This window comes from Aphelocoma coerulescens, assembly GCF_041296385.1.
Source record: "Aphelocoma coerulescens isolate FSJ_1873_10779 chromosome W unlocalized genomic scaffold, UR_Acoe_1.0 ChrW_unloc_scaf_1, whole genome shotgun sequence".
Taxonomy (NCBI): domain Eukaryota; kingdom Metazoa; phylum Chordata; class Aves; order Passeriformes; family Corvidae; genus Aphelocoma; species Aphelocoma coerulescens.
Genome location: NW_027184080.1, coordinates 1,636,972 through 1,651,441, shown reverse-complemented (window position 1 = coordinate 1,651,441; position 14,470 = coordinate 1,636,972). Strand labels below are relative to the sequence as shown.

The 14,470-nt window shown below is 42.5% G+C and overlaps 1 protein-coding gene across 2 annotated transcripts in view; it reads left to right on the top strand.

The window, feature by feature from the left end:
• The window catches only part of LOC138102762 (splicing regulatory glutamine/lysine-rich protein 1-like), a 100,601-nt gene that overhangs the window by 47,312 nt on the left and 38,819 nt on the right, over window positions 1–14,470 (top strand). For both annotated transcript variants that reach the window (XM_069000512.1, XM_069000511.1), the window contains exons 7-8: window positions 1,597–1,711; window positions 11,790–11,909. In XM_069000512.1, the coding sequence (XP_068856613.1) occupies window positions 1,597–1,711; window positions 11,790–11,909 (235 nt within the window). The remainder of the gene's footprint in view (window positions 1–1,596; window positions 1,712–11,789; window positions 11,910–14,470) is intronic.

Sequence of the window (14,470 nt, the reverse complement as noted above, 5' to 3'; positions counted from 1 at the left end):
TGTTTTAAAGGCTTATTTCATTCCTCATTATCTTCCTCTGACTGTTAATAATAAATTTTCTTTATACTGTTTAAGCTTGAATCTGTTTTGCCCTTAGAGTATTTTTCTCCTAATCCTTATCTCAACTCATGAGCCCTTTGGGGTTTTTTCCCTCCTCTGCTTAGCTATAGCAGAGAAAAATGAGGGAATGGTTTTTCATGGGTGCCTGACTTTTTGGTCAGTGTCAAACTACGACAGTGGGAAAACAAAAGAAAATAATCGAAATTGTTTTCATGCAACAAAGCAGTGGAATGAAGCTGACTTTTTATTTCATCATGTCTTATTTTCAGATACATACTCACTGAATGTTTTCAGAAATGCAAAGTCAATACTAAATTAATATTTAATGTTGGTGGTTTTAAAGTTCAAAGTACTTACAAACTTAAAAAATGCTTTATATTTTGTTTTCTAGCACCCATTAATACCTTAGTTTCATGATCAGAGCGAGCTAGTGTGCTGCTGAAAGCAGCAATATTTTGCTTTTCTTGGGCAGGTTAATTTTATCACTGTGCTATGCTCTTTTTCATACTGTCTCAAGACTATATGCATCCTCATAGCAAATGGAATCAGAGAATGAATCTGGGATAAAACTTAACATATTGTAATGGACTCTTTTGCATTCAGATTGGTTCCCTGATCCCTGTTAACACTGAAATGCCAGGTCAACGAGGAAGGTGTCAGTGGCTCAAGTGGCTAGGCGGACACTTCAGTGATGATTTATGCTGACTTAAAGTGATTGCAACACCACAATATAAAAAAATCTCAATTTGTTAAACTTGCAGTTGAAATAATCCTTTTTCTTTTCATCAGCAAGATTTTGTCATTCTTCTTACTGAAAAACCCAGACATTAGCTTATGTAGGTTAGATAGTGGATGTTCTTGAGGGTTTTTTTTTTTTTTTGGGGGGGGGGGGAGGCATGGAGTATTTTCTGTCTTTTTTGAGAGTTGTGAGAAAAATAGTTCTAACATTTCCTCAGTGTTAAGCAGGAGAATGATAATCTTTTAGAGTCTGAACCAAAGTCTGCAGAGGTCACTGGTAAGTGTTCTGTTGACTTTATGGCCTTTGGATCAAACTTTTTACTCCCTTCTCTCCATCCCTCCTCCCCCAAAACAGTGTTTGAGGAATAGAACTTCAATATTTGTACAGTGGTTGGAATACTTAAAAGTATAAAAAGTACTAATTATTATTTGCATTTTATGCTTGTTTTCAAAACTCTGCCCTCTAAATTTATTCTTCTGAGGTTATTAAAAAAGTAATTAAATAATATACCAGAGGAGAACCTGTTGTAATCTTGTGCATTGTGGCAGCAACATAAATCCCATTCCTAACAGAGTTAGCTGTTTATCTGGTTTATGTGTACTGCTGTAGGGTGGCTGCACTCAATGAGTATATGCAATGACTTTATTGGATGTTTCTCAAGGATATTAGCAAAGAAGGAAGATGTGCAAAGCATGGGCCCCTTGCACTATATGTGTGGTACATTACACTTTTGCCAGATTGTTAACTGGGATCTTTCAATGTTCTGAGCTTACATTGCAGTGTTTTCTTCCTCTCAGAGGCTGGAAAGAGCAGTGAAAGAAAAGGTGGTCGATCTCGTTCCCATTCTCGTTCAGAATCCAGGTCTAGCTCAAAATCCCAATCTAGAAGGAAAAGATCTCACTCAAAACACAGGTAGGTATATTTATTATTTTGGACTAAGAATTCATACTGGGGTTTTTTTTGAGTGGTGGTGGTTACTGAGATTTCTTACTGAGTTGTGAGACAAGTTTCCCTGTAGAGAAAATTAGTAACTTAAACTGATCTAGATAGAGTAACTAGGAACTTTGTCTCTGAACAAATACTCTTCCCCTCTAAATGCTGCATGTTTTCAGTATTACTTTCAGGTAAAACACACTAGAAGGTACTTTTTGTGCCATGTAGCATAACCATTTTTATGGTTTCATGGTACATTTTGTGCCATGTTGCATAATTTCATTTTGTAACCTTTGTATTTTAAAAAGAAATGGTTATCTCTGTTTTGTGGATGGAACATTTAGTTTATTGTTAATACCGTAAACAGACAGGCTGGCTGGTTTTGCTAGTAGAAAGTTGCTGCTGTCCTAAACTTCTAAACATCTAGTTAACAAATGCTGTATTTTTATTTACTGTACTGTAAATGTAAAGCTGTATTTTTAAAAGCCAGGAAAAAAAAGGCTTTAAGGGTAGTTTTTCATTCTTCAGAATTTGTTTGCTTTGCTAATTTCTTAAGTTGTCAAACAGGCTTTGAAATATAGGAGAAATAAAATTACTAGATCATCCATAAAGTTTACCAATTAAGATTTTTTTTCCAAGAATGAGATAGTCTTTCTATGTAAGACTTATAAACACTTCCCGAAATGGTACAATGTCAGGAATGTCTTTTGATCACTTACATAATCAATCTAAAGATATTTGACTCCATTAAGTATAAAAAAAACAACAAAACTTCAGTGTATTTGATAGCTTGCACTTTAAAAAGGCAAGTGTTTTCAGTGTTGCAGTGACAGCACTATCCCATTCTTTCATCCATTGTTTTTTTTAACAGGGCAGCTAGAGTTCTTTCACATACAGAAAAGCTGGCCAGAGGGGAATATACCACATCAATTATACTACCAAACATGATCTAAGTGTGCAGGCTTCAGATTTCATAAAATCATTGAATGGTTTGGGTTGGAAGGGACCTTAGAGATCATCTAGTTCCAACCCTCCTGCCATGGGCAGGGACAGCTTCCACTAGACCAGGTTCCTCAAAGCCCCGTCCAACCTGGCCTTGAACACTTCCAGGGATGGGGCATCCTCAACTTCTCTGGGCAACCTATTTCAGTGCCTCACCACCCTCACAGTAAAGAATTTCTTCCTAATATCTAATCTAAACCTACCTTCTTTCATTTTAAAGCCATTCCCCCTTGTTCTATCACCACATGCCCTTGTAAAATATTCCTCTCCAGTTTTCTTGTAGTCCCACTTTAGGTACCAGAAGGCTGCTATAAGGTCACCCTGGAGGCTTCTCTTTTCCAGGCTGAACAGCTCAGCCTCAGCTCTCTCAGCCTGTCTTCATGGAAGAGGTGTTCCAGCCCTCTGATCACCTTCATGGTCCTCCTCTGGACTCTCTCTAACAGGCCTATGTCCTTCCTGTGCTGGGGACCCCAGAGCTGGATGCAGTGCTCTAGATGGGGTCTCACAAGAGCAGAGTAGAGGGGCCGAATCACCTCCCTCACTCTGCTGGCCATACTCCTTTTGATGCAGCCTTTGATGCAGATTATTTTTGATATGGTTGGCTGTCTGGGCTGCAAGCACACATTGCTGAGACACGTCAAGCTTCTTGTCCACCAACACCCCCAAGTCCTTCTCCCCAGGGCTGCTCTCAATCCATTCTCCACTCAGCTTTTATTTGTGTTTGGGATTGCCCTGACCCAGGTGCAGGACCTTGCACTTGGCCTTGTTGAACTTCTTCATGAGGTTTTCACAGGCCCACCTCTCAAGCCTGTCAGGGTCCCTCTGGTTGGCATCCCTTCCATCCAGTGTGTTGACTGCACCACAGTTTGCTGTCATCAGCAAACTTGCTAAGGGTGCACTCGATCTCACTGTCTATGTCACTAACAAAGATGTTAAACAGCGCCAGTCCCAATACCGACTCCTGAGGATCACCACTGGTCACTGCTCTCCACTTGGACATTGAGCTGTTGACTGCAACTCTTTGAGTGTGATCATCCAGCCAATTTCTTATCTATTGAGTGGTTCATTGTCACATCACAGAATCAGAGAATCATAGAATATGCTGAGTTTGAAGTGACCCAGAAGGATCACTGAGTCCAACTCTGCACAGCACCATCCCCAAGAACTACACCATGTGCCTGAGAGTATTGTCCAAACACTTCTTGTCCAAACTCTGTCAGGCTTGGGGCTGTGACCACTTCCCTGGGGACCCTGTTCCAGTGTCCAACCACCCTTTGGGTGAAGAACCTTTCTCTAATATCCAACCTAAACCTCCCCTGACAAAACTTCAGGCAATTTCCTCAGGTCTTGTCACTGGTCACCACAGAGAAGAGATCAGTGTCTGCCCCCCCTCTTCCCTTCACAAGGAAGTTGTAGACTGTGATGAGGTCTCCCCTCAGTCTCCTCCAGGCTGAACAGACCAAGTGACCTCAACCACTCTTCACAGAGCTTCCTCTCAAGGCCCTTTACCATCTTCATTGCTCTCCCTTGGACACTCTCTAATAGCTTAATATCTTTCTTTTATTGTGGTGCCCAAATCTGCACACAATGTTCAAGATGAGGCTGCACCAGTACTAAGCAGAGCGGGACAATCACCTCCCTTGACTGGCTGGTGATGCTTTGCCTGATGCACCCCAGGACACGGTTGGCCCTCCTGGCTGCCAGGGCACACTGCTGACTCACATTCAACTTTCCATTGACCAGGACCCCCAGGTCCCTTTCTCTGGCACTGCTTTCCAGCATCTCATTCCCCAGTCTGTACATAAATCCAGGGTTGCCCCATCCCAGGTACAGAATCCATCACTTTCCCTTGTTAAACTTCATGCATTTGGTGATTGCCCGGTCCTCTTTGTCAAGGTCTCTCTGTAGGGCCTCCCCACCTTTGAGGGAGTCAACAGCTCCTCCCAGTTTTGTATTATCTGCAAACTTGCTTAGTATCCCTTTGAGTCCTGCTTTCAAGTAATTTATGAAGATGTTGAAGACCCCAGGGGTAAGATGGAGCACTGAGGAATCCCACTAGTGACAGGTTGCCAGTCTGATGTCACCCTATTCATTATAACTGTGCTTGACCTGTGAGCCAGTTGCTCACCCATCACATGACATGTTTATCCAGCCGTGTGCTGGACATTTTGTCCAGAAGGATTCTGTGAGAGACAGTATCAAAAGCTCTACTGAAATCCAAAAAGATTACATCAACTGGCTTCCCTTGATCAATGAGGTGGGTTACCTTGTCAATAAAGGAAATCAAGTTTGATAAGCAGGACTTTCCTGTCATGAGGCCATGCTGGCTGTGACCGATGACTGTGTTGTCTTTTGGGTGTTTTTCAGTACCTCCCAGAATAATCTTCATAACTTTACCAGGCACTGAAGTGAGACTAACAGGTCTGTAGTTTCTGTGGTCCTTCTTCTTGTCCTTGAAAATCGGGACAATGTTTGGCAGCTTTCAGTCATCTGAGACTTCTCCAGATTCCCCAAGACCACTCAAAAATCATCAAGAGAGGTTTTGTGATGACATCAGCCAGTTCCTTGAGGATTCTTGGATGAATCCCATGAGGCCCCATAGATTTGTAGGAATCCAGCTGGAGCAGCAGATCCTGCACAATTTCAGGGTTGACTAGGAGTTGATCATTCTTGCAGTCATGGTCCTCCAGCTCAGGACACTGAGACCCCCTTGGTCCATCATCCATGTTGATGACAGGCAAAAAATGCGTTAAACACCTCTGCCTTGTCCATGTCCCTGTTTGTGAGGTGACCATCCTGTAACAGGCTGATGTTATTTTTACACTGCCTATTGCCATTAATATATTTGAAAAAACTCTTTTTATCATCCCCCACAGTTCTGGCAGCTTCAACCCCAGTTGAGCTTTACCATACAGATTTTCTCCCTGCAGTGGCAAGCAGCATCTCTGTATTCTTCCCATGTCACCTGACCTTGCTTCCACCTGGCATACACCTTCCTTTCTTGCCTTATTTTCAAGAGAAGATTCCTGTTCAGCGAAGTTGGCCTTCTGCCTGGCCTGCTTGGCTTCTGACATTTAGGAATTGCCTGCTCCTGTGACCTTAGGAGGTGATGCTTAAAAAGCGACCAGCACTGATGGACCCCAGCACCTACAAAAATATTTTCCCAAGGGACTTTTGCACAAGTCCAGGTAGATGACATCAGTCACTCTTCCTTCATCCACCACTGCTGTAACCCCATTGTAGAAGGCCACTAAATTTGTCAGGCACAATCTGCTCTTAGTGAAGCCATGTTGGCTGTCAGCAATCATCTCCTTATTTTCCAGTGCCTGTGTTTTGTAATAATGTTACGTAGTAAATGTTATATAATGACATGAAAACATTGGGTACCTTTTTAATGCAAGAAGAATCATTTGTTCAATTCTTTATTACTTGTTTCTCTTCTCTAACTCAGGACATAACTGAAAAACAGTGTTTTGTGTAACTGCAGTAATCAGTGCTATTTTGTACTGATGCAAATCTAATTGATTTTTAGGAGATAAATTTGGATCTCTTGCTGAAAATCTGTGGTTTAAACAATTGCTGATAGATATATATATTTTTATATATATTTATGTATATACATGTGTGTATATATATGTATATTTTTTTAAAAGTGATTTTACCACTGCTACTGTTGGTTTTGAGAACATGTGGTGGTGTGGTTTAACACCAGGCAGGAACTAAGTATCATACAACCGCTTGCTCACTTCCACTCCTCCCTCCCTGCTGGGATGGGGAGGAGAATCAGAAAAAGATAAAAACCCATGGCTGAGATAAAAACAGTTCAATAAGAGGAAAAAAAAGTAAAATGCAACAATAATACTAACAAAACCAACAATAATTTTAAAATGTAATTACAATAAGAGGGAGACAGAGGAATAAAACCCAAGAGAAACAAGTCATGCACAATACAATTGCTCACCACCTGCTGACCAATGCCCAGCCTGTTCCCAGGCACTGATTGGTGGCTCATGGCCAACTCCCCCCAGTTTATATACTGAACATGATGTTCCATGGTATGGAAAATCCCTTTGGCCAGTTCGGGTCAGCTGTCCTGGCTATGCTCCCTCATGGTTTATTGTGTACCTCCTCACTGGCAGAGCATGAGACACTGAAGAAGCCCTTGTCTTAGGGTAAGCACTACTTAGCAACAACCAAAACATCGGTGTGTTATCAACATTATTCTCATACTGAATCCAAAACACAGTGCTGTACCAGCTACTGAGAAGAAAATTAACCCTGTCCCACCTGAAACCAGAACTGTATCCACCCCTTATTCCACACTATTTATGTCATGCCAGGTCCCTGTTACAAATGGAGACGAGAGCTTAGACAAGTCCTGCTTTTGACTCAGATTTCTGGCAGTAGCTCTGTTTGAGGTGACCTGCACCCCAAATAGCTCTTGCTCCCAAGTTCTGAAGAATGGCCAATTAGGTCTATTATAAAATGAATTATTTATTGAATGGACTCAAGATTAACAGACAGAAGACTTTAAACAGACTACTTACTACACAGGATAAAACAAAAAGAACTACTGGTAGATAAAAAATACAGTGCACAATAAAAGGCACCTATATTACAGCTAGTGAAGAAATAGTATAGATTAGGAGTCAATGTCGCTTACCACCAAATTGATGATGCAGTACACATAGAATCCTTTCACTCAGTTCCCGGGAAAGTAACCACAAAGATGTGTCCAAACTTCAGGGGGAAAGTCCTACATGTTTCCAGGGTGTGTGTGTAGGAGACTTCTGACTCTCTGGAAGTTTGTGTAGCTTTTATAGTTTGTAAAGTGAAGTGTCTGATAGTAAGAAATTCTAGCTTATCTCCCTACATCCTGTTCTCAAGGCAAGATGTTTATTGTATCCCATCTCTCTGGTGTCAGAGATAACTCCTTACTGGACAGGCCTGGGTTATCTCACCAATTCGTGTGAGGGGGAGAATGCCCAGAGCTATCGTGCCAGCTGATGGACAGAACAGATAAGCTCTTCTGTGGTAGAGGGGAAGACATGTACATTCAGGTTTCTCAGGTGGTCATGAACCTGATCTTCTCTTACAGTGGGAGGGACTTTACTCCCCCAGTCCCCATTCTGCTGTCCATCCACTCAAGAGGTATGGGAAGAGAGGTTGCCATTGAAGACTGAGGCAAAGAAGTTGTTGAGTACCTCAGCCTTCTCCTCATCCATTGTTACCAGTTTACTAGCCTCATTTATTGGGGGGTTACACATTCTTTGACCTTCCTTTTCTGGTTGACATACCTGTAGAAGCCCTTTCTGTTATTCTTTGTGTCCCTTGCTACGTTCAGTTCCATCTTTGCCTTGGTCTTCCTCACCCCATCCCTACGCAACTGTACTTTGTCTTTATGTTCTTCCCAGGTCACCTGTCCTAGCTTCAACTGTCTATGCATTTGCTTCTTTCCCTTTAGTTTGACCAGCAGTTCCCCACTCAGCCATGCCGGTCTCTTGCCTTCCTTGCCCAATTTCTTTTTCCTGGGGATCACTAGCTCTTGCACTCTATGGATGGCTTCTTTAAATGTCAGCCAGGTCTGTTCCACTCCCTTATGTCTGAGGACAGTCTCCCAGGAGATCCCACTGACTCTCTCCCTGAAGAGCTGGAAGTTTGCTTTCCTAAAGTTCAGAGGCCTAACTGCTCCTTACCTGACCCATATCCCTCAGGACTATGAACTCCACTAGTGCATGATCACTGCAGCCCTGGCTGCCTCTAATGTTGATGTCCCCAATTAGCTCAGTTACATTGGTAACCATCAGATCCAGTATCTCATCCCCTCTTGGTAGGGCTATTACCTGTCTCAAGAAGTTATCCTCCATGCATTCCAGGAGTCTCTTGGATTGCCTACAGCTTGCTGTGCTACTTTCCCAGCAGATGTTGGTGTCACAGGTGGAGTGGGAGCTTCAGACAAAGTTTATTAGAGAAGCCCTCCCATTGAGTCACAAGGTGCAGAAAGGACCCCCTTGCTTTCTAAACTCTTTCTCAGAGAGGAGCCTGAGTGTGACTGGATCCAGTCTTAGCCCCAGACTTTGTCAACGGTTTAAGTCTAAAGAATAACAGAGGTGTAATTGAACCTGTGTACAACTTTGTCCTGTGGGATTAAGGATGGCAAACCAGATATATTTATATAAAAATGAATGATTTATTATGATAAATTATTAGACAAAAAGATCTTAATCAGAATTATTTAATACAGAGTATAGAAGCTAAAACTACTAGTCTAGTATAGTGTACTATATCGAAGCAATTATATTAAAGCTACGAAACCCACCCAATTTTTAAGTAGAGATTGATGTTACCCATACCAACAACTGTGGGCTCTTTCTCTCAGCCTCAAGGAGTAACCTTGAGGGGCGTCCTCACCCAAGGGAGGAATCTTCATACACACTCCAAGAAAGGGTGTGTTAGAAGAACCTGCTGTTTGAAAGTGGGACTAGACTTTTATAGTATAAAGTGATTGACTGTCAGTCATATGTATCCAGGTCAACTGTGCCAGCTTAGCATTTTTAGCTAAGGATACTTTGCCATACCTGCCACATCTTCACCTCCATATCAGGATGCTTAACTTTGGGATTGATGAGTCAGACTGACTTTAGCATAATTCAACATCAAAAGCAGCATGATACCTCCTCTTAGTTCACCATTGATAGCTTTGCAAAATAGGGCATTGTTCGAGTTGTTTTACCTGCTCATTGCTGTTCTTCAGAGGCAACTCTACACACTCAATCTGCTTCTTGATGTAGAGGGCAACCCATCTGCCTCTCCTTCCTCTCCTGTGTCTTCTGAACAGCCTGTAGCCATAGATAGCCACATTCCAGTCATGGGATTCATCCCACCAAGTTTCAGTAATGGCAACAAGGTCGTAGCTTTCTAGCAGCATGGTGGCTTCTAGTGCCTCCTGTTGTCCATGCTGTGTGCATTGATGTAGAGGCACCTCAGCTGGGCTGTTAGGTGTGTTGCCTTCCTAGAGGAAGACCCCGTAATTCGAGAGAATTTTCTGGTGTTTCCCTGTTGGCTTTTATTAGCTTAGGAGTCCATGGCTTGTCCCCATAAGACTGCAAGTGTGTTCCACTGTGGCCAGCACACTTCAGAGTCAGCGAGGTCTAGATGCACTACAGCTGGGCTATTGGTTTCACCCCCAACACTGTCATGCTGACCCTTAACTCATTTCTACTGAGCCTGGTCTTTTCCCCTCTCTCCTTCCAACCTAGTTTAAAGCCCTCAATCAGCCCTGCCAACTCACAGATGAATCCTTTTGCCCTTGCTAGACAGGTGAACCCCATCTGTCTCCAGCAGGCCTGGTGTTGTATAAAGCACCTCATGATTGAAAAAGATGAAATTCCATCAATGGCACTGGTCTTTGAGATACATGTTGACCAGGTGGGTTCTGTTCTTTTTGGCATTCTTCCCTGCTACTGAAGGAATTGAGGAAAATACCACCTGTGCTCCTGTCCCTTCAGCCAGTTGCCCCAGTGCTTTGAAGTCCTTTTTGATTGCCCTAGGACTTTTCTCATCAACCTTGTCTCTGCCAACCTGGGCAACCAGCAGTGGGGAATAATCAGAGGGCTGAATCAGTCTAAGGAATCTTCTGGTAATATCCCTTACCCAGGCCCCAGGGAGGCACCAGACTTCCCTGTGGGATGGGCCCAGTTGGCATACCAGGCCCTTGGTTCCCTTCAGAAGGGAGTCGCCCACTACAATTACCCTTCTTTCTTAACACCCATAGTTGTGATCCATCTGGTTGACGGACTTGTTCTGGTCAGCCCCCTAGATAGATCTTCATCTCCGCTATCATCTGCCTGACCCTCGAGTTCCAGAGCCTCATACCTATTCTATAAGGGCACCTGGGAAGGAGAGGGAGGCTGGGAGGGGATTCTCTTACCCCCTGAGCAGACCTGTTTCCATTGCCCCCCATCTTTTAGGTCTCCTTCTGCCTGATGGTGAGAGAGAGGGTCAGGGCTTCTCTGACTTGCTGAGCTTCCATCCACTGCATTTCTCTAAGGGATGGAAGGGTGTGACCACCAATCTATTTCTCTCTCACACTCCTTGATACTCTTCAGCCTCTCCACTTCCTCTTTAAGCTCTGCCACCAGGTTGAGCAGATCATCCACCTGGTCACACAGCACATAGGTGTTGTCTCTGCTGTCATCCGATATTATCACCAGGAGTACATGAGTATTACTTAAATGGTGCATTGTTTCAAAGAAGAGCATATACACTTAGTGAAGCTTAAAGTATCCATTTTTACAAAAATGTTTATAGGCAATATATTCCTGAGTTGTAATTATATAATTTTATGTAGTGAGGTGTCTTGGGGTGACTTTATGATGTGTATCCCCTATTGCCACTCTATGCCCAGAAATGAATTCTGTGCCTTTCTGTGTCTTTAAAACTGGGTGCGAGAGAAAGAAAAAAAAAGCCAGACAAACTTCTCAAAGCAGTTTGTGCTCCAAGGACACAGAGATAGCAGCTGCTGCTGTTGAAGAGCGGAGAAAAAGCACCTTCTGGCTTTTCCCGGCTCTTGGCTCCTTTTCTCAGAAGAGAGAGATGGAGAGTTAAACTCCTTTGCTTTCCTGGGACTTTGGCTTCTTTTCTTCTGGAACTGTGCAACAACACCAAAACATCATCTGGGAGGCCCACGCCACGGCCTGGAGGGGCCACACCCCAGCTCTGGAGAGTGAACAGCCACACCTACAGGAGGACTTTGAATTTTATCAGGTTCTCTCCACAGTTAGAGGTTTTATTATTTAGCAGTATTCTTTTCCTGTGTGGTTGTTAAATAAATAGGTTTTTTCCTTCACTTTCCTCCGAGGAAATTTTTTTTTTCCCGAACCTGGTCGTGGAGGGCTAGCTGAAACCTGCCTTCTCTCAGAGGATATTTTCCTCCAAATTTGTCTCAAACCAGCACGAGGCAAGATTTATGTGGGTTTTTTTTTCCTTCTTGGTTGACCTAATTTTCATGAAGTTTCAATATTAAAGTATTTTTCTTCTGGCATTATTCATATAGAAGTAGATCTGGCAACAGATCACTCTCAAGACATAAAGACAGATGCAGATCCAGAAGTCCCCTGAAAAAACGATCTAGATCTAGGGAAAGGTGGAGATCAAGAAGTCGCTCTCATTCTCGGTGAGTTCCATTCCTCAGAAATTATACTGTTCATCTTAGCACATAGTACAAAGTTTTGGAAAAAAATCTAACAAACCTTTTAGGTCATGGTAAAGGATGGAATCTCTAAATGCTGTAGCCTGTCTCTAGGCTTTGTTTGTGGAACAAAAGAATAGAAAGTAAATTTTATTTTGTGCTCAGTGTACTGGTTTTGTCTGTGATATAGTTAATTTTTTTCATAGTAGTTCATATGGTGCCTACAGGGGTTAAACCACAACACTGAGGTACCTAAACTTTGATACCAAAGTCTAGTCTGCATTTATACCATCAAGCTGATTGAAAGTAGGTAACTTGTCAGACTTCAACCAATGAATTAAGTATGTTCTGTGTAGCCTGTGCTACAAAAAAAGTGGATAATGCTTCTTCACCCTTGTCAACAGTTATACTTTGGATTCAAGCTGAACTTGATCCTGCATTCTGAGAACATGTGTAAAGTTTTTGTGCACGAGATTTTATTTTTGCCTTTGGCTATTTCATATTGGCCATACACTGCTGTAAGCATAAATGTATATGTCTGTTATGTAACATATTTACATTTCAGCATCTAATACACCTATATTTTACCTAGTCTATTAAAGTCTGTGAGGAATGAGACAACTCTTTGTAGAAATTAAAACAATTTATTAAAACAGAAAAAAAATTGAAAAATTGCAAAAAACTAACAAAATATAAAAATTTGGGATCCAGATGGCTCGAGAGATATGCCCCAGGAGCGCAGGGATTCAGGAACTTTAGGCTTAAGACAGCTCTGAACCTCAGGTAGAGAAAAAAATAAACTTGCAGTTTAGGCTGGTCAAAAAGAAATCTATTTCTAAAAGCCCCTAGAAAGGGGTAGGCTTCTCCAGCACTGCCTTAGCAAGCTGGAGAGGAAGGGAGAATGAGACATGTGTCTTTCTTTTTCTCCCTGTTATAGCTTTTGCTCCGCCCACAGCCCACCCCCTTGGTTCAAGGTGATTGGTGCTCTCCCTTTGACAGACCATCTCCATCCACCAATGGCTCCTCCTGGTCAGAGGGGTGATATTAGTTGAGATAAGGGTCATGTGCTTATGGGGGGGCTGGGCTGTTTGTTGCAACTGGGGTTTTTTAAAATCTGCCTTGAAACCAAGATACAAGTAAAACATAAAAATACATCCAACACATCTTAAAACACTTGTAAAGGTATACAGTAAACACAGGAAGACCATAAAAACTTGATTAGTGTACCTGGACTGATGGATTGATTTTAACATTCAATTTAAAAATATTAAGCTCAAATTAATTAAAGCACTTAATATGCAAAGACCAAGCACAAATAGGGATTTCATGTATGACAAGTCCCCCCTTTTTCTCTTATGTTCACATCTTTGGTCTTTGCATTTAAGTGGAGGTGGATAACTCTTCAGGGATAGATTCAAGCTCTTTAAAACTGTCCCACACTTGCTGGGCAATTTTTCTCTCCTTTCTAGTTTTCTTATTGTTACTATTATTGACATGCATAATCTTTTGAGCGAATGGTGGACGCTGCTGTTGTCCTTGAAGATCCTGGATCAGTGGCATGCCTTGGACGACAGTGGTGATTAGACGGATGAAGCAAGGGATTAAACAAGGGAGAAAAATAAGTCCTGTAAGGGAAAGTCCAACAATAATTAAAGCTTTCTTCCACCATTGTCCTTGGAAAATATTTTCCCACCATTCAGAAGTGATCAAGGGCTGCCATTTCTGCACTGGAACATGGGCTAGTTTCCTGATGTTTTGGGTAATCTTGGTGATGGCTTCGCCGTGATCATCAATATGGATGCAGCGGTCTGAGGTGTTAAACTTGCCGCATACTCCACCTTCTTCAGCTAGTAAATAGTCCAATGCCAGCCTATTTTGGTACACGGCTGCTCGAGTTTGCCCTTGCTGTGTGTTAAGTAGTTCAAGAGCAAGAGAGGTCTCATTAGTGATTACCTCAATTAGTGCTTGCAGTCTGATGATCCGGTTTAGCATGTAGATGGGAGTTCGGTACCCCCAGCTCCCATCCTGTGCCCATGTTGCAGGTCCATAAGTCTCTAGGATCCTCTCAGCTGGCCACTCTTCTTCTCCCCATCTCTGGGTCCCTCCTATTACATGTCTCTTAGTACGGAAAAGTTCATCATAAAGGGAGATTCCAAGGTGGGCTCCAGCGTTTTCAGCAAGTAGGAAGAAGTTTGGTTGAATGGCTCCAAGAGTGCAGCTCCCTTTCCAGCGAGGTGGTAAGTTGGAATAAGCTCGGTTACCACAGATCCAATAGAGGTCTTGTGGTGCTTCCCAGAAGTGGGGTTGTATACTTGCTGCTGTAATCCAGTACTTGGAAATTTGTGGCAGGACAGAATATGGATTTCCTTGATCCCAGCACTGCCAGAGTTTTTTAACAGGATTCAAAATGCAGTTTTTGTTTTTAACCTTTTCTGCAGACCAGAATACATCTGGTTCTTGAGGTATCCACCAATGTTTTTGCCCATCAGTTACCAGGTACCTTTTGCATATTGTCTCACCAACTTCTTCTAAAAATTTTCTTCCTT